Here is a 26521-nt window from a genome sequence, read left to right as displayed (position 1 = left end):
CTCACGTGATGTCATCACGCCTGACATTCACGCAAGCACTCTCTAACCTGCCTTCATGCATATCAAACGAAACGTCGTTGAGAGGGTAATAACTTGAAGGCCGTCGTAGGCAGCGTCTGCTAGTAGAAAACTGACTGATCGCGCTGCACAGCCGTTCACCGGCCAACCCGTATATGTAGGCACCGGATCGCGCGTTTCGAATTCAGTCAAGGGCGTCTTCACATGGCTTTCGCTTGACTTGACGCTTTTCTTGACTCGAGTAGATGCGATGGAAGCAACAGTACCTTCAACCGGTAGTGGGGTACAACCCAACATTAGCGTCCCACCACTCGTTGAAGGCAACGCTTCTTCTTCATTCAATAAATAGGAATAATAAAGGCGAAATAACAATTAAGCATTTCCAAACCATACTCAATTACGCAACATTCACCCGAAACCGTCACCACTATGCGACGCATTTACTCCAGCTCGTCGTGTGGGAAGATGTGGGCGGCTTTCTTGTTGCTTCTCGTATTTCGCAGCCTTGGAAACGCGGGCAGCCAGGCCGCACTACAGTGAACGAACAGGCGTTCACCACCAAACAGGCACGCTTATTCCAAGCACACTAACCTATAAGAAACGGCGTGGCGTAGAAGGTAGAAAGAAAGGCACGAGTCAGGCACAGCGTTCAACGGCGCATCAGCAAATGGTCACCTGCAATTAGCAATAGTATGTATCTCAAGTACGAGGACTGCCCTGTATTACAACGGATTTGTTTCACAGGATAACCAGATGAATTATTATTTGAGCCGAAGGAGTGGTTGACAAATCCTTTTGTAGCATGTTTTGAAACAGGCAGACCGTGCGTCTTATGCTTGATTATGTATATACAGTGTTATGACTTACCTGGCATGTTATCGCAATGCCGAAGCAAAGATGATGCCCGGTTAAAACACCCACCCGACCTTAAGAAACAATCGTTGTTCTTATAACGTCGAGCTCGTTAAATCGGTTATGAAATGGGTGATGAAAGAGAACCGGGGCAAGTCCGTGGAAAACGAAATTTATCATTATACAGGCAAAGCAGTTTTCATAAACACGCAGCCGTACTTGTGCTGCTGAGTAGTGTTTCACATATCAAGGCAGTCGAGGGCAGCTTGTACGAAAGTGTAATTGTGCCTATCATAAGCGGCACAGTCCACACGCTGGATGTGCTGCATAGAGCGCCCCGCGGCCTCAACCAGCAGAGCACGGCGATGTTCTTTCTTGGAGATCCCTCCCGGTGTCGTGAGGAGATCATCCCTCCGCTCGCTTAGAAAGCCCTTCACACCTGCCTTGAGCTTTGAGAAAAGCTCCTCAATTGGATTGAAGAATGGGCTGTATGGCGGTAGCCACTTGACTGTGTGGTCGCTTGCCGCGAGGACAGCCTGTTCGGCGCGGCGGTGCGCTGGTGCGGTGTCAAACAGGAACACTGCCTGTATTCCCGGTTCCTGCTGAGAAACTTTTCTCGACACTTCTGCGAGAAAGTCGTTGAAGACAGCCCAGTGGACCTTGTCCGCAATTGTCCAATGGACAAGGCCGCTCGCGGACATGCAGGCTATAACATTTATATTCGCCCCCTTTTCGCTAGTTGACAAACGGCACGCTGGAGCACCTCGTTTCGCCCTTCCGAAACTGCGCGAGCACCATACGTTGAAGTTGGTCTCGTCGATGTAGTATCGTGTTAGTGTAGTTCCCTCGCTCTGAAGCCACTGGGCATATCGGCGCCGCAGCTGCTTCACGTCGGCGCGATTTCGATCTACTGGCCTCTGGGTCAGCAGCTTCACCGAATATCCATGGCCATCGAGAAGCCGATCAATCGTCGACGTGCTCACTTCAATATTAGGCATCTCTTCCTTGAGGGCCCTCTTTATTTGTTCCAGCGTGAAGGATGGATTTTCCTGTACGATTTGTTGCAGGGCGTCCACCACGTCCGGTCCAAACTTCTTCGACGAACCACCACGTGTTTTAGCTGTGTCACGGTCAGTAGCGGCAATAGAACGCACGGTCTTTATATTGATTCCCAGTGTTTCGGAGAGCACTTTCAAATCCCCTCCGCGCCTGTGAACATCTATTATCCGGCAACGATCTACAGGGGAAACGCGAGCGTACTTTTTCTTCTGTTCATCAGGTGCCTTCCGCGGCCTTCCGGGGCGTCGAGTGTCTCGGTCTTCCATAGCACCAGTGGTCGCAGCGCAAACTTTCACTTATTCCAAGGCCTGCAAAAGCGCTCACATAACGATGTCACCAGCAGAAACTTAGAACTATGCTGGCTTGTCGCTCGCGTCGCACCACGTCGTCCCGTCGTCTGCGTGAAACAGACTCGGCGAAAACAGCTGCGACACACTGTCGTCTGCTTCAGTTTGATGTAAAACGTATCTTCAATTCAATATTTCGTGTGATTGTCGTCTGCATTGTAGAACGAAAATTGAGAATTGAAAATGCGTTTTAAATACGTTTTACATTCTGCGAGAATACCATAATGCTGGTTATTTATGATTCGAAGCAATTGCTTTAAATCAAACTGCAGCAGACGACAGTGTGTCGCAGCTGTTTTCGCCGCAGCACACTGTCGTCTGCTTCAGTTTGATTTAAAGCAATTGCTTCGAATCATAAATAACCAGCATTATGGTATTCTCGCAGAATGTAAAACGTATTTAAAACGCATTTTCAATTCTCAATTTTCGTTCTACAATGCAGACGACAATCACACGAAATAGTGAATTGAAGATACGTTTTACATCAAACTGAAGCAGACGACAGTGTGTCGCAGCTGTTTTCGCCGAGTCTCACGCCGACGACGGGACGACGTGGTGCGACGCGAGCGACAAGCCAGCATAGTTCCAAGTTTCTGCTGGTGACATCGTTATGTGAGCGCTTTTGCAGGCCTTGGAATAAGTGAAAGTTTGCGCTGCGACCACTGGTGCTATGGAAGACCGAGACACTCGACGCCCCGGAAGGCCGCGGAAGGCACCTGATGAACAGAAGAAAAAGTACGCTCGCGTTTCCCCTGTAGATCGTTGCCGGATAATAGATGTTCACAGGCGCGGAGGTGATTTAAAAGTGCTCTCCGAAACACTGGGAATCAATATAAAGACCGTGCGTTCTATTGCCGCTACTGACCGTGACACAGCTAAAACACGTGGTGGTTCGTCGAAGAAGTTTGGACCGGACGTGGTGGACGCCCTGCAACAAATCGTACAGGAAAATCCATCCTTCACGCTGGAACAAATAAAGAGGGCCCTCAAGGAAGAGATGCCTAATATTGAAGTGAGCACGTCGACGATTGATCGGCTTCTCGATGGCCATGGATATTCGGTGAAGCTGCTGACCCAGAGGCCAGTAGATCGAAATCGCGCCGACGTGAAGCAGCTGCGGCGCCGATATGCCCAGTGGCTTCAGAGCGAGGGAACTACACTAACACGATACTACATCGACGAGACCAACTTCAACGTATGGTGCTCGCGCAGTTTCGGAAGGGCGAAACGAGGTGCTCCAGCGTGCCGTTTGTCAACTAGCGAAAAGGGGGCGAATATAAATGTTATAGCCTGCATGTCCGCGAGCGGCCTTGTCCATTGGACAATTGCGGACAAGGTCCACTGGGCTGTCTTCAACGACTTTCTCGCAGAAGTGTCGAGAAAAGTTTCTCAGCAAGAACCGGGAATACAGGCAGTGTTCCTGTTTGACACCGCACCAGCGCACCGCCGCGCCGAACAGGCTGTCCTCGCGGCAAGCGACCACACAGTCAAGTGGCTACCGCCATACAGCCCATTCTTCAATCCAATTGAGGAGCTTTTCTCAAAGTTCAAGGCAGGCGTGAAGGGCTTTCTAAGCGAGCGGAGGGATGATCTCCTCACGACACCGGGAGGGATCTCCAAGAAAGAACATCGCCGTGCTCTGCTGGTTGAGGCCGCGGGGCGCTCTATGCAGCACATCCAGCGTGTGGACTGTGCCGCTTATGATAGGCACAATTACACTTTCGTACAAGCTGCCCTCGACTGCCTTGATATGTGAAACACTGCTCAGCAGCACAAGTACGGCTGCGTGTTTATGAAAACTGCTTTGCCTGTATAATGATAAATTTCGTTTTCCACGGACTTGCCCCGGTTCTCTTTCATCACCCATTTCATAACCGATTTAACGAGCTCGACGTTATAAGAACAACGATTGTTTCTTAAGGTCGGGTGGGTGTTTTAACCGGGCATCATCTTTGCTTCGGCATTGCGATAACATGCCAGGTAAGTCATAACACTGTATATACATAATCAAGCATAAGACGCACGGTCTGCCTGTTTCAAAACATGCTACAAAAGGATTTGTCAACCACTCCTTCGGCTCAAATAATAATTCATCTGGTTATCCTGTGAAACAAATCCGTTGTAATACAGGGCAGTCCTCGTACTTGAGGTACATACTATTGCTAATTGCAGGTGACCATTTGCTGATGCGCCGTTGAACGCTGTGCCTGACTCGTGCCTTTCTTTCTACCTTCTACGCCACGCCGTTTCTTATAGGTTAGTGTGCTTGGAATAAGCGTGCCTGTTTGGTGGTGAACGCCTGTTCGTTCACTGTAGTGCGGCCTGGCTGCCCGCGTTTCCAAGGCATACTGCGAAATACGAGAAGCAACAAGAAAGCCGCCCACATCTTCCCACACGACGAGCTGGAGTAAATGCGTCGCATAGTGGTGACGGTTTCGGGTGAATGTTGCGTAATTGAGTATGGTTTGGAAATGCTTAATTGTTATTTCGCCTTTATTATTCTTATTTATTGAATGAAGAAGAAGCGTTGCCTTCAACGAGTGGTGGGACGCTGATGTTGGGTTGTACCCCACTACTGGTTGAAGGTACTGTTGCTTCCATCGCATCTACTCGAGTCAAGAAAAGCGTCAAGTCAAGCGAAAGCCATGTGAAGACGCCCTTGACTGAATTCGAAACGCGTGATCCGGTGCCTACATATACGGGTTGGCCGGTGAACGGCTGTGCAGCGCGATCAGTCAGTTTTCTGCTAGCAGACGCTGCCTGCGACGGCCTTCAAGTTATTACTCTCTCAACGACGTTTCGTTTGATATGCGTGAAGGCAGGTTAGAGAGTGCTTGCGTGAATGTCAGGCGTGATGACATCAAGCGAGTCACTAGTGGTCCCGTCACTAGGCCGAGTGACAGCGTTCAAGTTATTACCCTCTCGAAGACGTTTCGTTTGATATGCATGAAGGCAGGTTAGAGAGTGCCTGCGTGGGTGTTAGGCGTGATGACGTCACGTGAGTCACTAGTGATCCCGTCACTAGGCCGAGTGACAGCGTTCAAGTTATTACCCTCTCGAAGACGTTTCGTTTGATATGCATGAATGCAGGTTAGAGAGTGCTTGCGTGGGTGTCAGGCGTGATGACGTCACGCGAGTCACTAGTGCTCACATCACTAGGCCGAGTGACGGCGTTCAAGTTATTACCCTCTCAACGACGTTTCGTTTGATATGCATGAAGACAGGTTTGTACTGCGTGTGCGTGGCTCAAATGCGTGATGACATCACGCGAGTCACTAGTGATCACATCACTAGGCCGAGTGACAGCGTTCAAGTTATTACCCTCTCAAAGACGTTTCGTTTGACATGCATGAAGACAGGTTAGGACAGCGCGTGCGTGGGTGTTAGGCGTGATGACGTCACACGAGTCACTAGTGATCACGTCACTAGGCCAAGTGACGGCGTTCAAGTTATTGCCCTCTCGAAGACGTTTCGTTTGATATGTGTGAAGACAGGTTTGTACTGCGTGTGCGTGGCTCAAATGCGTGATGACGTCACGCGAGTCACTAGTGATCACATCACTAGGCCGAGTGACAGCGTTCAAGTTATTACCCTCTCGAAGACGTTTCGTTTGATATGCATGAAGACACGTTAGGACAGCGCGTGCGTGGGTGTTAGGCGTGATGACGTCACGCGAGTCACTAGTGATCACGTCACTTGGCCGAGTGACGGCGTTCAAGTTATTACCCTCTCAAAGACGTTTCGTTTGATATGCATGAAGACAGGTTAGGACAGCGCGTGCGTGGGTGTTAGGCGTGATGACGTCACGCGAGTCACTAGTGATCACGTCACTTGGCAGGGTGACGGCGTTCAAGTTATTACCCTCTCAAAGAAGTTTCGTTTGATATGTGTGAAGACAGGTTTGTACTGCGTGTGCGTGGCTCAAATGCGTGATGACGTCACGCGAGTCACTAGTGATCACATCACTAGGCCGAGTGACAGCGTTCAAGTTTTCACCCTCTCAAAGACGTTTCGTTTGATATGCATGAAGACAGGTTAGGACAGCGCGTGCGTGGGTGTTAGGCGTGATGACGTCACGCGAGTCACTAGTGATCACGTCACTTGGCCGAGTGACGGCGTTCAAGTTATTACCCTCTCAAAGACGTTTCGTTTGATATGTGTGAAGACAGGTTTGTACTGCGTGTGCGTGGCTCAAATGCGTGATGACGTCACGCGAGACACTAGTGATCACATCACTAGGCCGAGTGACAGCGTTCAAGTTATTACGCTCTCAAAGACGTTTCGTTTGATATGCATGAAGACAGGTTAGGACAGCGCGTGCGTGGGTGTCAGGCGTGATGACGTCACGCGAGTCACTAGTGATCACGTCACTAGGCCGAGTGACTGCGTTCAAGTTATTACCCTCTCAAAGACGTTTCGTTTGATATGCATGAAGGTAGGTTAGAGAGTGCTTGCGTGGGTGTTAGGCGTGATGACGTCACGCGAGTCATTAGTGATCACATCACTAGGCCAAGTGACAGGTTTCAAGTCATTACTCTCTCAAAGACGTTTCATTTCATATGCATGACGGAAGGTTAAGACAGCGCGTGCGTGGGTAATATGCGTGATGACGTCACCTGAGTCACTAGTGATCAGATCATAGGCCTGGGCAATAGGTATGAAGTTATTACTGTGTGGACGGCCTTTCCTTTGATATACATGTCGAAGGTGTGAATAGTGCGTACGCGGGTGATAGGCGTGATGAAGTCGCGCGAGTCACATTATGTCACTAGTGACTCATTCATTGTTTATTCTACGCATCTTGATAATATTTCCTCTTAAATTCACTCCGAAGCTATTCACTCCACGCGTTCCCGAAAATTCTGGGTCGCTTTGAAGTCACGATGTCGTCAGGATTAAATTCGCTGGCCTCTGGATTAAATCGGCTGGCGGTTGGATTAATTTCAGTGGCACTTGGATTAAAATGAATGGCACCTGGATTAATTTGAGTGGCGGCTGGATTAAATTCACTGGCGCCTAGATTAATTTGGCTGGCGCTTGGATTAAATTGAGCGGGAAAACCTGTAGTTCGAGAGGCTAGGGGCTGCTGGTTTCCCTAAGGAGCTTTTTTACGCGGTGGCAGAATCTGTACTTCAGAAGATTAAGAGGCCGCAAGCTACTAGTGGTATACCAGTAGAAGGCTTCCGGCAGAAGCCGTTTGAAGCCCTACCTTACGTACATAGGTCTCGCATAACATCAAAAAAGGAGCTGGGCGACAGGGCATAAATATTGTATTTTCAGCCCCCTGCAAACTTATTGCGAGCCTATGCTCCCGTGTGGCTCGTGGAAAGAGTAGCAATCCAGTATGCACCACAAAACAGGAGTGTTGTTACACTAAATGTGCCACACGTGTGGTGTACAGCATTCCGATGACCTGTGATAAGGTATACGTCGATCAAACCGGGCGTTGTATCGATGCTAGACTGCGTGAGCACTGCGCTTCCTTGAACTCGAATGACGGCGCTAACAGCTGGACCGTCATTGTCGTGCATGTGGTTGCCACCTGCTTTTCGGTAACGTTAGCTGCCTGGGAAGAGGAAAGTGCAAAGAGGAACGTGAAATGGTGGAGGCATGCCACATTAAGAAAAGTGGAGATAACTGTAAAGCATACCGTCGATTTGCCTCATTGACAAGGAATTTGGTATTTTGCAACGATGGCAAGGAGGATGATTGTGGCCTTTTACACCTGGTGACGTTGTAGGCGATAATTATGTACGGTGCCGCACATGCCTTGTGAGGTTTCATGGGTAAACGCGTCCTTTCAATAAAGACACAGTTGTTAGTTCCAGCGTTGTGTGCGTTTGCTTCTTCCTCATGTCCCGTGAATTTGCTGGCTTCAAGTAACATGAACCAAGTGGCCCAGATACCGACACTTAGCAAGTTAGAGAAATACGGTACGCAAATACGGTAAGGCAGTGAATAGCGTTCCTCATTTCCGGCTGATTGTTCTTTTGCCGCACCCCGTTTCCGTGACAGTGCGTACCCCGAACGAAAGGTGTCTCGTCAACAATGCGTAGATTGACGGTCAACAATGAGGCGTGAAAGCCCCGCAGTGATTTTTGAAAAAAAAAAAAAGCTTTTGTGGTGTTGAGTTGCCTTCACCGGCAAATGGTCGACGACCGGGAAAGGAGGAGCGGTACCGTCATACGGTACCGTATTTTCGTACCGCATTTCCGTAACTATAGCTAAAACTCTCTGATACTTCGCAATAAACCGCTTTTGTTGCTTTGAAGGACGCTTTGGAGAAAGAAGTTGCGCTGATGACACACGCCACCGCACCAAGTTCTTTAAGTGGTTTGTGGCTCCGCGATCACCTCCGGTTTCTCAGATGAGCCAACGTTTTTAGAGGTGAGCACAGAAAAAAAAGAGAGAGAGAGAGAATAAAAAATAAAGGTTCTGCTCGTTAAATCGGCTGGATAGAACACGCTTTAAAGATCACGCGGTTGGTTGATGCCCACTGTGCAGACTACAATGCACCACACTATCGGCGAAGCAAACGACACTGCGGGAATTTGACATATGGCGGCGCTAGCGACGTGATGCGGGCGCACAAAGGATGGCGTCACTGCCTCAGCAGTGCATTTCTTGGGGGGCCGCTCATATTTACAGCGTAGCCGCCGCGGTGGTCTAGTGGTTATGGCGCTCGACTGCCGACCCGCAGGTCGCGGGATCGAATCCCAGCTGCGGCGGCCGCATTTTCAATGGAGGCGAAAATGCTTGAGGCCCGTATGCTTAGATTTAGGTGCGCGTTAAAGAACCCCAGGTGGTCAAAATTTCCAAAGCCCTCCACTACGGCGTCTCTCCTAATCATAGCGTGGTTTCTGAACGTTAAACAACATCAATTAATATTGCTACGGTATGAGCCGGGCTGTGGTATGAGCCGGCATGTGGAGGAGGAAGACGAAGTGGTCGGGTGCGGCCTGAGGTCGTGTCTCATTCTCATCCTGTAAATAAACACAGTCAACGTTTACTCAACCGTAACAATATTATATTTACAGCGTCACAGGGGGGATTAGGCGACACCTGGTGAGCATTTGTTAAATGGCTGCATTGCTGAGTTTTGCACACTGTATGCGAGAGAATACCCCTTAGGTTCGAAACGTGGATAACGGGGATGCGGAATCTGGTTTTCCGAAAAGGAACATTGCCGGGAGGGAGATACTTAAATTGTACTGTGCTATAGCACATGAGCGACCTTCCAGAAGATGCCATTGAGTAAAGGGCCTTACAATGCCCGTGTGTCAGGGGTATAACATTGTTGGCACGCTCGAGCAGGCGATCATTCACACACATTCAAGTTCTTTCTGAAGGTGCATAATATGGGATGCGGGTTGGAAGCGATTAGCTCGCTTTCAAAAAGGCGGGGGTTAGTTAGCCAGCTTAGCGCCCAGCAGAGGTTGAAGTGCACTTCTCGCCGCGGACAGCCAAGGTCGCCGCAGCGGCATCAAAAATTCCGCGTGCCGAAAGATTGCTGTCGAGAAGGTGCCGGGGGGAAGGGGGGAGGGGCGATCGCCGAATCACCCCTCCCCCCTTGGATCTGCCACTGTTCCAGCTGATATTGGGGGTGAGGAGTTACGGAGTCGCCCTCTATGGAACGCGCCTCGGCGAGCTCTTCGGGGGTTGTCTGATCGGGGTTCTCCAGGACCAAATAAAGTTCATTTCATCATCATCATCATCGGCACGCTCCCCATAGGTTCTGCTGTCGGCGCTCTACAAAAACACCTCGCGGAAGCCCTCCAGGACATTTCTGTAAGTACTTGCGAAACGAAATATGTTCTTTACTGTCAAAATAATAATTTTTGACGAACAGAAAGCACATGATAGTCTACAGTCGTCGTCTTTTTGGAAAAAAACGCAGCGCCCGCTTCACACGGTCACCGCGTTGGAGACCCTTGGACCGGCTTCTTGCGTGAAAGCTAGACAGTCGCTGAATGCAAACTAAGTGAAATATCTTGAGAATAATAGAAAAGGAGCATAAAGCCAGCGATCGCAGGGTGTTCACGTCGACTGACGTCTTTCCGCATGTATGAACGTCTGCATCTATGTCCGTACTCATGGTTCTTCTTTTGCTACGAGCGCGTTTTGGCATATTGCTGTGAACTTTAGGCTGTAAAATATGAGGATTTGTGATTACACAAACACCTATTGTTGCGCGGACGCTATAAGAGCAGTTAAAAAGCGATTTCGTTACAACCACGACTTCGGTGCGCCTATGGCAACTTTGTGATGTGCCGTCCCGACGTTTCAATGCTTTTTTTCGGTCTAAATTCGTGTACATTTCAATGTAATTTGACAAGTTATCTCGCACTGCATATTGATCGGTCTTCTCAGCGAGCAAATGCCGCTGCTTCTGTTTCTTAATTCAGCGCAATCGTTTCGTTTGGTGCTCACACAAAGCGTGAGCAAATGTGATGCATTTTTTAATACGCCCCTTAATTATCGTTCCCTTTGCATTCTACTGAACTTGCCAATCTCAGCCATCAACAAATTCGTAGACCAAATCTTCACTACTTCGAGATTGCTGGTGCCAAGGAGAAGCGGTCTACGAGGCCACGCATGTAGTAGCATGCAACGCCAAGGAAAAGAAAAATACAGTAACGTTCGGCGGACTTGTTCTGCAAGCGTCGGCTGTGAACAAGGACCCACATGAACTTGAAATAGCGGTGAAAGAAATAGAAGTTATTGCAGCAACCAGTAGCCGCAAAGCAGGGTAATAACAACGCGTAAAGAGTAAAATGCAAAATATTAAGGCGCAGCAGGGGCCTAGCCAGAATTTTTTCCGTGAGGCGCAGCATTATTTGCAGAGTACCCCAGCAATTTTGGCAGCAGTGTCGTGTTTAAGGCAAACAGCACGGCATCTTTCCCACATAAATAAGGCTCCAAGAAAGTACACCGGGCTGGACAGGCCTAACTGGAGTTTGAGAGTGGCAAAATTAATTTGGGCTTTTTGGCTCATAGTGTTTGCGTCAGGAGAACGCAAGCTTGACAGAAAGAATGTTATTGCCAACATAAATGCAGCACAAATCAGCCGCAGCATTTGACTCGCTCGCTATATGTACATCCACCAGCAAACGTCGTGCAGCTCGTGAAGGAGGCCTCATCAAACGGGAAGACTGGCCGTCGGCTTCGACACGAGTGATACAAACAATAATCGTCACGTGTTGACGTCATGATATGAAGTCATCATAACGTCAGAGATCGCCAGAACATGTAAGGTCATTATGACGTCACATGGCATATTCACACGACATGGTCGCTTTGCATTGCCTTCGCGCGCCTAACGCGGTGCAAAGCCGCGTTAGGCGCAGAAGGCTTTTGGGGGGGGGGGGGCTGAGAATCAATACATTGACTGACAAGAAGAAGGTGGCTTTCGCCTTAACGTTATTTTTGGCGAATTCATAAGGGACCCTGTGAGTTTTTAATTCAACGTATCTAAACATTGACTTGTTTATCTGCAGCCTATTTTGTGCAAGCTGAGCACGGGGCCGACGACAAAGAGGTCGCACGGGAAGGTTCTGAGATGGTATCGCACCTGTCAATAGGTAGCGTCTTTTCCATACTGTGGCAGATATGCATCATTAGCCGGCGGGAAGCGCGCGCGAGCCATCGTCTCAGTGCGCGCTGTCTGCTACTCACCAATTACCACAGCCCCGGCTCAGTAGCGAAAGTCTCCGTCGCGGAAGTGCTTCTTGCACACAGGACTCGTAGCCGATGGCTGCTTGCCGGTGGTGGGACTCGCGTCCAATACCGAGCAGACCGCAGGCGGAGAACATTCATGCGTCTGATGAGTGGGAGGAGGTCGATATGCTCTTCCACCGTGCTCACTTTCGGTCGTTCGAGAGAGCGTCCGATCTGCAAATGAAGAAAATATAACTTTAGCCTGCAACATCTTTAAATGCGAAGCATTTCTGAGCGAACCAAAGCCACTTTGACTCTCTCTCTCTCTCCGTCCGTCCGTCCGTCCGCCCTTCCTGTAGACATACTGGGACATCGTCAGAGTCTGCCCATCTTATCTCTCTGATATTCCGTAGCCTCTCTTCGAACCTCAATTTGGTCTGAGCTTCCCTCACCTCAGAACTTGCCCATCCCAACCGCCATTAAACTTTGCAGCGGGATATCTCGGGGCACAGACATGCTAGAATTCTTCCGACTGGAACTTTGTTGAAACGCGACTGTCTCCAACTTTTAAATACAAATATGCCCGCTTTCTGCACTCATTAAAAGTTCATTACTTAATCTTGGTTAATTGGGCGGCTGACAGCGATAATGACTGTTGCACTTTGTGTTCCCCTGGATAAAAAAATATCCGCAAAGGTTGTTTTCAGGAACCTCCCAGTGCTGAAGTTTAAGAAAACCATAAAGCTTAGTGATGAACACCCCGCATAATCAACACACTTTACCACGTCACATAATATCAACTACTTCTATTATATGTGCACACAAGCTATTCTTCGGAGGTGTACGTGCCCGCCACAGCCGCGTGGTGTCATAGATAAAACAAAACAAAAAGCCAAGCTAGAAAAAAAAAGCAGTACAAAGTAATACGCACAAATATCTCAATGAAGATTTACGTTCATAGTCTATGTACTGATGAAGCTACTGATAAAGGCAAGTTGAAAGCATGCAAAAACACTTATCTGCCGCTGTCGTTCCGGAGCCCTCGAAACACACATCCTTGCACCATATTGCCCCGATTCTGCTGAGGCCCGCAGTTTGTCGCGCCATCTGGGAGCAACAACACAAAACCTACAATTACCATGAGTTTCCTAAAATCAACTACACGGAAATGCGACGCTATTGTACGTAAAGCCGCTGCATCTTGTAAAAGTGGCGAAAGTATTTGGTCCAGCCGTCGTGCGGCGATGGCCGGTTGGCGACACGTGAACTTTTCGCCTTCGCGCGGTGATACACGGCCGCTGCTATTCACCCAACCGCTCTCATCCCCACAAGGGTTCGTCTCAAAGCAGTAGTGTCCCTCTGTTGTTGCTGTTGTGGATGCTGCATTTTGGCTTCTTGGGCATTTTTGAATGCGAAGCATTTCTTAGCGAACCAAAGGCACTCTGACCATTTCTATCTATCTATCTATCTATCTATCTATCTATCTATCTATCTATCTATCTATCTATCTATCTATCTATCTATCTATCTATCTATCTATCTATCTATCCATCTATCTATCTATCTATCTATCTATCCGCAAAGGTGAGGGCGCTCTTGCGGTCGTCTCCTTAACTTGGTACCAAAACTGACACAGTTGGACACAAATATCTGACGAACATAATTTTCAGTTCATGGCAAGATTAACGTGAATATCGTGTCGCACACGTGATGGAATACTTATAACCAGTAACGTGTGCCCCATACCTACACATCACGGCCCGTGGTATGCGGGTATGCGCCACAGGTGATTCACACTGTATACCAAGGACAGCGACGATATACTCTGGAAACCTTACCGCGACAGCTTTAAAGAACCCGTGTAGCAGAAAATACCGTGCCGACGTCAGCGCCGTTCTCGACGAGCGTTGTCGACGCTGGCCTTGGGATTGAGGGTACGGGGGTTTGAATCCCGCCTCGTCAGGAATTCTTTTTCGGCACAATCTTCTCTTTCGCTCTTTTATTACGATAGCAGATATAGGGACACTCTTGGCTGGTTTTTGCCGTCGCCGTCATGTCCCAGATATGTATATGCATGCATGTATAACGAAAAGCCAAAAGACAAATGAATCAGAATAAAAAAATTCGGCAGATCCCACGTACCGTGGCAGTCGATGTTATGCGAAGCATGCGGCGGGTAGGTGGCTGGCGTAACTATTTTTACTTAGCGGCACGTTACAAAATGACGCTGAAGATTGTATAAATTTTATACGCACACATATATATATATGTTGAATAGCCGCATATGTGTTATATAACCAGTTGTTTACGGTTGGGTAACGCTGCCAATGGTAACGTGGGTATTGCCAACACCAGAAACGGTAAGCTGATATGTAGTGCTTATACGTGTCCCGAGAACGCATGCACGTTTCATGAACCCGTGTGCATGCGTGCAAAAAGTTATTGAGAGTTCTTGAACAAGGGCATCATCACCGTGCTTAGTTAGCACCAGCCGCTGGTCATGACTTGTTGTAGGATCCGTTCGCGATCGTGGTGACGAGGGGTCTATGTGTAGTGAAGTATGTGGTATAGTAGAGCTGTTGGAATTCGTGGATGCGTCGGTCATTTCGTCGACAAATTGTCTGTCGACAGAGCCAGCGACATGTCGGAACCTGAAGCCACCCTTAGCGTTGGTGAGGTATAGGCCGTCGAGGCTGGTAGGCCAGGATAGTGCTACGTAGACCAACATCAGCGGATGGTGTTCGTCGTATTCGTAGACTATCTTGGCGTATGTGGCCTACGTAGCCTAGTCTACAAAGCGTCTGTCAATCAACCTGGCGTCTTCCTCGGTCAGCATGAGACCATCGCCCAACCTCGTAAGAAATGAAGAGGACACTGCGTCGTTCTGGTGGACGAAGTACACCTTACGCTGCGGGGATGTGGATATTATATGTAACTTTCGTTAATCTATTCCTCCGGGGTCGAGCAATGCTTCAATATAGCTTGCTGAATCATAGAAATATAAACATAATGTTTATTAGACTGCTATAAAAGCGGAGCCAACACTGGAACTACAGACGTTAATCTGATATGACGCCTGTATCGTAGGAGTACACATCGTAGGAGTATCATGTAGTGTTTATTGCTTTCTTGTAAATTTAGATACCCAGCACCACAACCACAATTGACGTTGTACCGAAATTGCGCCTGCGTAGGCTGTTTTTCCAAACCGGTTTATAGACCTGGCGTGGCTCAGTGGTAGAATACCTGATTGCCGCGCAGAATGCTTGGGTTCGATTCCTGCTGGGATCCTAATTTTCATTCTTTCCATTCGTTGAGTCAACGCTGCCGATGTTGGTTTTCCTTAGCGCTCTAGCATTTAAGTTACCAATGTCTGTTCTCGGCGTTCCTGGGTAGATATAAACTGTCAATCACCTGTGGCGCATACCCGTACACCGCGACCCGTGGTAAACGGGTATGTGCCACACGTCTGAAGTGGAAAGGGTTTGACGGCGTACGCGACAGGATTTTAACGTTATTCATGTCATGACCCGGCAATCATATTCGTCAAGTCCTCTTACCCTCGCATGCAAATTTTGGTCTACACCAAGTCAAGGAGGCGATCATGAGAGCACCCCCAGACGTAGGCGGCTAGATAGATAGATAGATAGATAGATAGATAGATACGTAGATAGAAACGCTCAAAGTGCCAGAGGTACGCTAAGAAATGCTTCGCATTTAAAATTGCGACAGCGCGCCACCGGGATTTGAACCCACGATCCCTCGCTTCACAGCCCGCTGCTTTAGGCACCTCGGCCACGCGCCACCGGCTGTTTTAGCATAACAACGGCGAGCCATTTATACACACCATTGAACGCTAACGACACGCATAGCTCGGAGGTGCTTCACTGTGTCACCCGCCAGATTTCACTTCACGTAGCGAAGCCACGTCAGGCTGAATGGCCTTTAGCTTCGCGCCGTTTTTCTGTATGTTTTCCAGAAATAAAATCCGTTCGTTCGTTTGTTCATTCATTCATTCATTCAAGATTACCAGAAGAACGCGTCTTAAAGCAACGCTCCTACATTTTCCTTCCGTTTGAAAGCTGCCCATGAGACGCGCACAATAAGTGGCCTATTGCTGCTCAAACACGAAGAAGTAACAATCGCAACAGCTGTTCGCGCTGGTCCTGTGTGTACCTGTGCGTTCTTTTCGAGTGTCCTTTCTAGTGTTTGAGCGGCGCGATGCAAATGCCGAGCTGCTTGCTTGGTGTAATATTCTAACTTGCTGCTATCGCATTCATTGCTTCGTCGTTGCGGCGAAACTGTGACTTTTTTGAATCTTTCTTTATTTCTCTCCCACTCTTTCTTTCTCTCTATGTGCTCGTTCTCTCTCCCATGAGGGTTATTACAGGCCATGCCGAAGAAATCGGCGCACGTGTTCCTGGAGTGAAGCAGACAAAGATGTAGAAGAGGACGGAGAGAGGGCGTGCTGGTTCACGATGTTGGTAGCTTTTGGTCAAGACAGACACTTTATGCCGAGTTAGAACAGCTCGAATGTTGAAAAATGTCTCAAGGCGTACCTACTTCAGTTGGTATCTGTAATGCGCCCTTCCGTCATTATAACAGACCCCCACCCGCCCCCCCCCCCCCGACAATATAATGCCGACGCACATGAATTACAAACATTTAGTCACGAGATCACTAAATACCTATATGCACTTCCGTCACTATCACAGTCAATCATGACATGAACCTAACTGATAAACTGTAGCGTAACACACATCAGCAATATGTTGTCACAAGTACATGCCACGATCATAATATTTTCTTTTTGTGCCTTCTCTTTTCCTGCCCTTCCCCTTTACAGAGTGGCATGCAGGAACCTTGAAATACGCCGGCAGAATTCTCCGTTTTTGATTAAAGAGCTTTCTCTCCCTCTCATGATAATTTTGCATGCATGCTCTCGGTTCTAAGCGCAGTTACACTAACACAGGCGGGTAAAACCCCTGCGACCAATAACGACAGCATCACCGCTTCATCTTTCCTAATTAAATGAATCATGTCATTGTCATGCTTGTGGGAGTTCGGCTTTTGATAAATGGGGCCTATGGGGAGTTTCGCAAATCGCATGATCGAAGAACTCTGACACAGAAAGACAGACACGCTGACAGAGACACAGACGGACATATACAGAGACAAAGACACAGGTAGGAACACACAGACACACAAAAAGAGACAGACACACAGACAGAATACGCACACACAGTCGGAACGAGAGAAACTGACACACACAAAGACTGAACGAGACACACAGATACACACAAAGACGGAACGACAACACACACACACACACACACACACACACACACACAGAGACAACGAGACACAGACAAACAGGGACAGACAGACAGACACACGCACAAAGATACACACAAAGCGACGTACAGACAAAAACACAGACACAGACAAACACACGAGATAGATTTACATACACGCACACAGACACACACACATACAAGGAGACAAAAAGACAGAGAAAGACACAGAGAGACAGAAACAGAGACGGAACAAGACGTACACTGAGAGAGACACAGACAAATACACACAGAGAGACGAGCACACACACACACACACACAGAGAGAGAGACAGACCTACGGAGACGCAAACACACACACACAAGGAGACAGGCAGACACACAGACAGAGACGCAAACACACACACACAGACAACCAGAGACAGACAGACGCACACAGAGAGACACACACACGGACACACAAAGCGACAGACAGACAAAAACAGACACACACAGACAGATAGACACACACAAGAACAGACACACAGAAAGAGACACACAAACACACACACAGACGTACACAGACAGACACACGCACTAACAGACACACAAAGCGAACACACACACAGAGACAAATACACCTGATAGATTTACAAACACGCACACAGACACACACACACACAAAGAGACAGACACAGAGAAAGACACAGACAGAGAGACAGAAACGCAGAGACGGAACAAGACGTGCACTAAGAGAGAGACACACAGACAAATACACACACAGAGACGGGCACACACACACAGACAGATAGACACAGACCCACGGAAAGACACACATACACACAAGGAAACAGGCAGACACAGACAGAGACGCAAACACAAACACGCAGACAACCAGAGACAGACAGACAGACGCACACAGAGAGACACACACACACAGACACACAAAGCGACAGACAAAGACACAGACACACACAAGGACAGACACACAGAAAGAGACGCACACAAACACACACACAGACGTCACAGACAGACGCACACACAGACACACAAGGCGACAGACAGACAAAAACACAGACACACACAGAGAGACACACACAAGGACAGACACACAGAAAGAGACGCACACAAACACACACACAGACGTACACAGACAGACGAACACAGAGACACACACACAGACACACAAGGCGACAGACAGACAAAACACAGACACACAGAGATAGACACACACAAGGAGACGCACACAAACACACACGGAGACGTACACAGACACCCACGCACTAACAAACACAGAAAGCGACAGACAGAGACAAAAACACAGACACACACAGACAGAGACAAACACGCCAGATAGATTTAAAACACGCACAGAAAGAGACAAACAGAGACAGAGAAAGACACAGACAGAGAGACAGAAACACAGAGACGGAACAAGACAAACACTGAGAGAGACAAGCACAGACAAATACACACATAGAGACGGGCAGACACACAGAGACAGACCCACGGAAAGAGACACACACGCACACAGAGACAGACGAACACACCCACGTACACACACAGACACACACACACACACACACACACACACACAGAGAGACCAGAGTTCTATCGTTATTCCAGTTGCAAGAATGCCCTGCCCATGGACGATTCTGCAGGGGACGGATGGATGCTGTGAGTGTCACCTTTATAGCGGGGCGGTGACATGTGCGCCACTAGGCTCGACAAAAAAAACTTTTTTAAAAGTTGGTCTAATGCCTTGTCTACTTCGAATTCACCGATCATAGCATATAAAAAAACAAGTTCACAGTTCACCTCTCCGCCCCTTACAGCAGAATCACCTTGTGTTTCCCACTATTTATTTTTGTCTTTTCTGACTACTTTTCTGCTACTAGTAATCTAAGCGTCTCTTATTTCTATAGCGCACGTGTTCATCTTTCCATTGTTGTTCCTAAACACAGAGCTTCATGTAGGGTCGTGCCCAAGCGTACAACAGGGTGGATATCTTCACATTCAATCAACACATGCTGTGCCCCGTCCTTAGCGCTCCGAAAGCGTGAACGTCTTTCTTTTTTTTATAGGCAATCTCGCTTTAAAACTACGGCTTCTAAGGCAACCCGACTTCGCTTCAAACAGTAAAGCGCTTCCCCTCGAATTATCATAAACTGCCTCCCTCCTTATTTCGAATTTGCTTTTTCGGTAGGTACTCAGGGAGGGTTTCTTTTGTTTCCATCGCTCCTATCCAATAACTCCTCTCCGCCTCTGACTTTTTTCCTTAACGCTCTTGGCCACATCGCTTACACTGCCAGCAGTGTGCTGGATGGTGAGTCTGCTAGTTCCTTTAACCGCGAAGCTGTCTAAGCGTGCCGTAATTTGTCTGCCGGAAACAGAAACGATCTTCATCATGGACCACCACGCGCTCGCTACTAGGTCCTCTTCCTCAACTTCGTCCTCTTCTCCTCCGCTCCCAGAACACGTGCGCCGATTTCTCCGCGTGGACTGCAATAACCCTGATGAGTGAGAGAGGAGTACGGAGAGAGAGAGAGACCTATAAAGAACGAGAAAGTGTTGGCGAAAAAAAATTTTTTCACGAGGCGGAATTCGAACCCGCGTACCCTCAGTCCGAAGGCGAGCGTCGCAACCACTCGGCTATCCAGCCACACTAATAGAGCCTAGCATAGCCTTGTATAGTATAGTTTAGCAACGGGGTGGGAAGTGAGCGTGAGGAGGAGGAATGTGATGCAGAGGAGGAGAGAAGTGAGGAGGGGAGAGTAAAGCATAGCATAGAGAGAAGAGAAGGAGAGTCATGGAGAGAAAGAGAGTGAGAGATAGCGAGAGAAAACGATTGAAAGGAGGAAGCAAGCGAGAAATTGAGAGGGAGGGATAAATAACCAGAAATAAACAGCGAAAAAAGAGAGAAAAACATAGACAAGAAAGAAGAAGAGGAGGAAAGAGAACATTTGCAATACTTAGCAAAACAGGAAAAGCCAGAACCACAATGGCGCCCATTAGCTCCGCTGTCTCTTTAACATCGCGCCCACACTGCAAGCTATGCTAACTTTTCTGCACTGTGAGTCAGCGCTCTTCCTGTAGACATACTGGGACATCGTCAGAGTCTGCCCATCTTATCTCTCTGATATTCCGTAGCCTCTCTTCGAACCTCATTTTGGTCTGAGCTTCCCTCACCTCAGAACTTGCCCATCCCAACCGCCATTAAACTTTGCAGCGGGATATCTCGGGGCACAGACACGCTAGAATTCTTCCGACTGGAACTTTGTTGAAACGCGACTGCCTCCAACTTTTAAATAGAAATATGCCCGCTTTCTGCACTCATTAAAAGTTCATTACTTAATCTTGGTTAATTGGGCGGCTGACAGCGATAATGATTGTTGCACTTTGTGTTCCCCTGGATAAAAAAATATCCGCAAAGGTTGTTTTCAGGAACCTCCCAGTGCTGAAGTTTAAGAAAACCATAAAGCTTAGTGATGAACACCCCGCATAATCAACACACTTTACCACGTCACATAATATCAACTACTTCTATTATATGTGCACACAAGCTATTCTTCGGTGGTGTACGTGCCCGCCACAGCCGCGTGGTGTCATAGATAAAACAAAACAAAAAGCCAAGCTAGACAAAAAAAAGCAGTACAAAGTAATAAGCACAAATATCTCAATGAAGATTTACGTTCATAGTCTATGTACTGATGAAGCTACTGATAAAGGCAAGTTGAAAGCATGCAAAAACACTTATCTGCCGCTGTCGTTCCGGAGCCCTCGAAACACACATCCTTGCACCATATTGCCCCGATTCTGCTGAGGCCCGCAGTTTGTCGCGCCATCTGGGAGCAACAACACAAAACCTACAATTACCATGAGTTTCCTAAAATCAACTAGACGGAAATGCGACGCTGTTGTACGTAAAGCCGCTGCATCTTGTAAAAGTGGCGAAAGTATTTGGTCCAGCCGTCGTGCGGCGATGGCCGGTTGGCGACACGTGAACTTTTCGCCTTCGCGCGGTGATACACGGCCGCTGCTATTCACCCAACCTCTCTCATCCCCACAAGGGTTTGTCTCAAAGCAGTAGTGTCCCTCTGTTGTTGCTGTTGTGTTTGGGATGCTGCTTTTTGGCTTCTTGGGCATTTTTGAATGCGAAGCATTTCTTAGCGAAGCAAAGGCACTCTGAGCATTTCTATCTATCTATCTATCTATCTATCTATCTATCTATCTATCTATCTATCTATCTATCTATCTATCTATCTATCTATCTATCTATCTATCTATCTATCTATCTATCTATCTATCTATCTATCTATCCGCTTAGGTGAGGGCGCTCTTGCGGTCGTCACCAGAACTGACATAGCTGGACACGAATATCTGACGAACATAATTTTCAGTTCATGGCAAGATTAACGTGAATATCGTGTCGCACACGTGATGGAATCCTTACAACCAGTAACGTGTGCCCCATACCTACACATCACGGCCCGTGGTATGCGGGTATGCGCCACAGGTGATTCACACTGTATACCAAGGACAGCGACGATATACTCTGGAAACCTTACCGCGACAGCTTTAAAGAACCCGTGTAGCAGAAAATACCGTGCCGACGTAAGCGCCGTTGTCGGTGAGCGTTGTCGACGCTGGCCTTGGGATCGAGGGTACGGGGGTTTGAATCCCGCCTCGTCAAGAATTCTTTTTCGGCACAATCTTTTCTTTCGCTCTTTTATTGCGATAGCAGATATATGGACACTCTTGGCTGGTTTTTGCCGTCGCCGTCATGTCCCAGATATGTATATGTATGCATGTATAAATAAAAGCCAAAAAGAAAAATGAATCAGAAGAAAAAAATTGCGACAGCGCGCCACCGGATTTGAACCCACGATCCCTCGCTTCACAGCCCGCTGCTTTAAGCACCTCGGCCACGCGCCACCGGCTGTTTAGCATAACAACGGCGAGCTCTTTATACACACCATTTAACGCTAACGACACGCAGAGCTCGGAGGTGCTTCACTGTGTCACCCGCCAGATTTCACTTCACGTAGCGAAGCCACGTCAGGCTGAATGGCCTTTAGCTTCGCGTCGTTTTTCTGTATGTTTTCCAGAAATAAAATCTGTTCGTTCAGTTTGTTCATTCATTCATTCATTCAAGATTACCAGAAGAACGCGTTTTAAAGCAACGCTCCTACATTTTCCTTCCGTTTGAAAGCTGCCCTTGAGACGCGCACAATAAGTGGCCTATTGCTGCTCAAACACGAAGAAGTAACAATCGTAACAGCTGTTCGCGCTCGTCCTGTGTGTACCTGTGCGTTCTTTTCGAGTGTCCTTTCTAGTGTTTGAGCGGCGCGATGCAAGTGCCGAGCTGCTTGCTTGGTGTGATATTCTAACTTGCTGCTATCGCATTCATTGCTTCGTCGTTGCGGCGAAACTGTGACTTTTTTCAATCTTTCTTTATTTCTTTCCCACTCTTTCTTTCTCTCTATGTGCTCGTTCTCTCTCCCATGAGGGTTATTACAGGCCATGCCGAAGAAATCGGCGCACGTGTTCCTGGAGCGAAGCAGACGAAGATGTAGAAGAGGACGGAGAGAGCGCGTGCTGGTTCACGATGTTGGTAGCTTTTGGTCAAGACAGACATTTTATGCCGAGTTAGAACAGCTCGAATGTTGAAAAATGTCTCAAGGCGTACCTACTTCAGTTGGTATCCGTAATGCGCCCTTCCGTCATTATAACAGACCCCCCCCCCCCCGACAATATAATCCCGACGCACATGAATTACAAACATTTAGTCACGAGATCACTAAATACCTATATGCACTTCCGTCACTATCACAGTCAATCATGACATGAACCTAACTGATAAACTGTAACGTAACTTACATCAGCAATATGTTGTCACAAGTACATGCCACGATCATAATATTTTCTTTTTGTGCCTTCTCTTTTCCTGCCCTTCCCCTTTACAGAGTGGCATGCAGGCACCTTTAAATACGCCGGCAGAATTCTCCGTTTTTGATTAAAGAGCTTTCTCTCCCTCTCATGATAATTTTGCATGCATGCTCTCGGTTCTAATCGCAGTTACAGTAACACAGGCGGGTAAAACCCCTGCGACCAATAACGACAGCATCACTGCTTCATCTTTCCTAATTAAATGAATCATGTCATTTGCCATGCTTGTGGGAGTTCGGGTTTTGATACATGGGGCCTATGGGGAGTTTCGCAAATCGCATGATCGAAGAACTCTGACACAGAAAGACAGACACGCTGACAGAGACACAGACAGACATATACAGAGACACAGACACAGGTAGGAACACACAGACACACAAAAAGAGACAGACACACAGACAGAATACGCACACACACACAGTCGGAACGAGAGAAACTGACACACACAAAGACTGAACGAGACACACAGATACACACAAAGACGGAACGACACACACACACACACAGACAACGAGACACAGACAAACAGGGACAAACAGACAGACACACGCACAAAGATACACACAAAGCGACGTACAGACAAAAACACAGACACAGACAAACACACGAGATAGATTTACAAACACGCACACAGACACACACACAAGGAGACAAAAAGACACAGAGAAAGACACAGACAGAGAGACAGAAACACAGAGACGGAACAAGACGTACACTGAGAGAGAGATACACAGACAAATACACAGAGAGACGAACACACACACACAGACAGACCCACGGAAAGACACACACACACACACACGAGACAGGCAGACACACAGACAGAGACGCAAACACACACACACAGACAACCAGAGACAGACAGACGCACACAGAGAGACACACACCCAGACACGCAAAGCGACACAGACAAAAACACAGACATACACAGACAGATAGACACACACAAGGACAGACACACAGAAAGAGACGCACAAACACACACACAGACGTACACAGACAGACCCACGCACTAAGACACACAAAGCGAGAGACAGAGACAAAAACACAGACACACACACAGACTGAGACAAACGCACCTGATAGATTTACAAACACGCACACAGACACACACACACACAAAGAGACAAACACACAGAGAAAGACACAGACAGAGAGACAGAAACACAGAGACGGAACAAGACGTACACTAAGAGAGAGACACACAGACAAATACACACACAGAGACGGGCACACACACACACACACAGATAGACAGACACAGACCCATGGAAAGACACACACACACACAAGGAAACAGACAGAGACGCAAACACACACGCAGACAACCAGAGACAGACAGACGCACACAGAGAGACACACACACAGACACACAAAGCGACAGACAGACAAAAACACAGACACACACAGAGACAGATAGACACACACAAGGACAGATACACAGAAAGAGAAACACACAAACACACACACAAACACGCACACAGAGGGACACACACACAGACACACAAGGCGACAGACAGACAAAAACAGACACACACGGAGAGAGAGACACACACAAGGACAGACACACAGAAAGAGACGCACACAAACACACACACAGACGTACACAGACAGACGCACACAGAGACACACACACAGACACACAAGGCGACAGACAGACAAAAACAGACACACACAGACAGAGAGACACACACAAGGACAGACACACAGAAAGAGACGCACACAAACACACACGCAGACGTACACAGACACACACGCACTAACAGACACAGAAAGCGACAGACAGAGACAAAACAGACACACACAGACAGACAAACACACCAGATAGATTTACAAACACGCACACAGACACACACAGAAAGAGACAAACAGAGACAGAGAAAGACACAGACAGAGAGACAGAAACACAGAGACGGAACAAGACAAACACTGAGAGAGACAAGCACAGACAAATACACACAGAGAGACGGGCAGACACACACACAGAGACAGACCCACGGAAAGAGACACACACGCACACAGAGACAGACGAACACACCCACGTACACACACAGACACACACACACAAGAGACCAGAGTTCTATCGTTATACCAGTTGCAAGAATGCCTGCCCATGGACGATTCTGCAGGGGACGGATGGATGCTGTGAGTGTCACCTTTATAGCGGGGCGGTGACATGTGCGCCACTAGGCTCGACAAAAAAACTTTTTTTAAAAGTGGTCTAATGCCTTGTCTACTTCGAATTCACCGATCATAGCATATAAAAAAACAAGTTCACAGTTCACCTCTCCGCCCCTTACAGCAGAATCACCTTGTGTTTCCCACTATTTATTTTTGTCTTTTCTGACTACTTTTCTGCTACTAGTAATCTAAGCGTCTCTTATTTCTATAGCGCACGTGTTCATCTTTCCATTGTTGTTCCTAAACACAGAGCTTCATGTAGGGTCGTGCCCAAGCGTACAACAGGGTGGATATCTTCACATTCAATCAACACATGCTGTGCCCCGTCCTTAGCGCTCCGAAAGCGTGAACGTCTTTCTTTTTTTTATAGGCAATCTCGCTTTAAAACTACGGCTTCTAAGGCAACCCGACTTCGCTTCAAACAGTAAAGCGCTTCCCCTCGAATTATCATAAACTGCCTCCCTCCTTATTTCGAATTTGCTTTTTCGGTAGGTACTCAGGGAGGGTTTCTTTTGTTTCCATCGCTCCTATCCAATAACTCCTCTCCGCCTCTGACTTTTTTCCTTAACGCTCTTGGCCACATCGCTTACACTGCCAGCAGTGTGCTGGATGGTGAGTCTGCTAGTTCCTTAACCGCGAAGCTGTCTAAGCTTGCCGTAATTTGTCTGCCGGAAACAGAAACGATCTTCATCATGGACCACCACGCGCTCGCTACTAGGTCCTCTTCCTCAACTTCGTCCTCTTCTCCTCCGCTCCCAGAACACGTGCGCCGATTTCTCCGGCGTGGACTGCAATAACCCTGATGAGTGGAGAAGGAGTACGGAGAGAGAGAGAGACCTATAAAGAACGAGAAAGTGTTGGCGAAAAAAAATTTTTTCACGAGGCGGAATTCGAACCCGCGTACCCTCATTCCGAAGGCGACCGTCGCAACCACTCGGCTATCCAGCCACACTAATAGAGCCTAGCATAGCCTTGTATAGTATAGTTTAGCAACGGGGTGGGAAGTGAGCGTGAGGAGGAGGAATGTGATGCAGAGGAGGAGAGAAGTGAGGAGGGGAGGGTAAAGCATAGCATAGAGAGAAGAGAAGGAGAGTCATGGAGAGAAAGAGAGTGAGAGATAGCGAGAGAAAACGATTGAAAGGAGGAAGCAAGCGAGAAATTGAGAGGGAGAGATAAATAACCAGA

The 26521-nt window shown here is 47.9% G+C and overlaps 2 protein-coding genes across 2 annotated transcripts; both read right to left on the bottom strand.

Moving 5' to 3' along the window:
* Positions 1 to 11970: 11970 nt before the first annotated feature.
* Positions 11971 to 18342, bottom strand: LOC125757407 (keratin-associated protein 4-11-like; the record flags this gene model as incomplete). Its single annotated transcript, XM_049412991.1, is given in 4 exon segments — positions 11971 to 12167; positions 17284 to 17564; positions 17715 to 17847; positions 18069 to 18342. Coding segments are annotated over 4 exon segments (885 nt in total), but the record flags the coding sequence as incomplete, so codon positions are not given.
* A 3187-nt stretch (positions 18343 to 21529) lies between these two features.
* On the bottom strand, positions 21530 to 24691 carry LOC119382062 (keratin-associated protein 5-1-like; the record flags this gene model as incomplete). Its single annotated transcript, XM_049412990.1, has 3 exons — positions 21530 to 21586; positions 23912 to 24049; positions 24476 to 24691. Coding segments are annotated over 3 exons (411 nt in total), but the record flags the coding sequence as incomplete, so codon positions are not given.
* Positions 24692 to 26521: the final 1830 nt, after the last annotated feature.

Source organism: Rhipicephalus sanguineus, chromosome 2 (genome assembly GCF_013339695.2).
Source record: "Rhipicephalus sanguineus isolate Rsan-2018 chromosome 2, BIME_Rsan_1.4, whole genome shotgun sequence".
NCBI lineage: Eukaryota > Metazoa > Arthropoda > Arachnida > Ixodida > Ixodidae > Rhipicephalus > Rhipicephalus sanguineus.
Note: the sequence above shows the minus strand (reverse complement) of the source record. Positions and strands in the feature narration are given on the sequence as shown.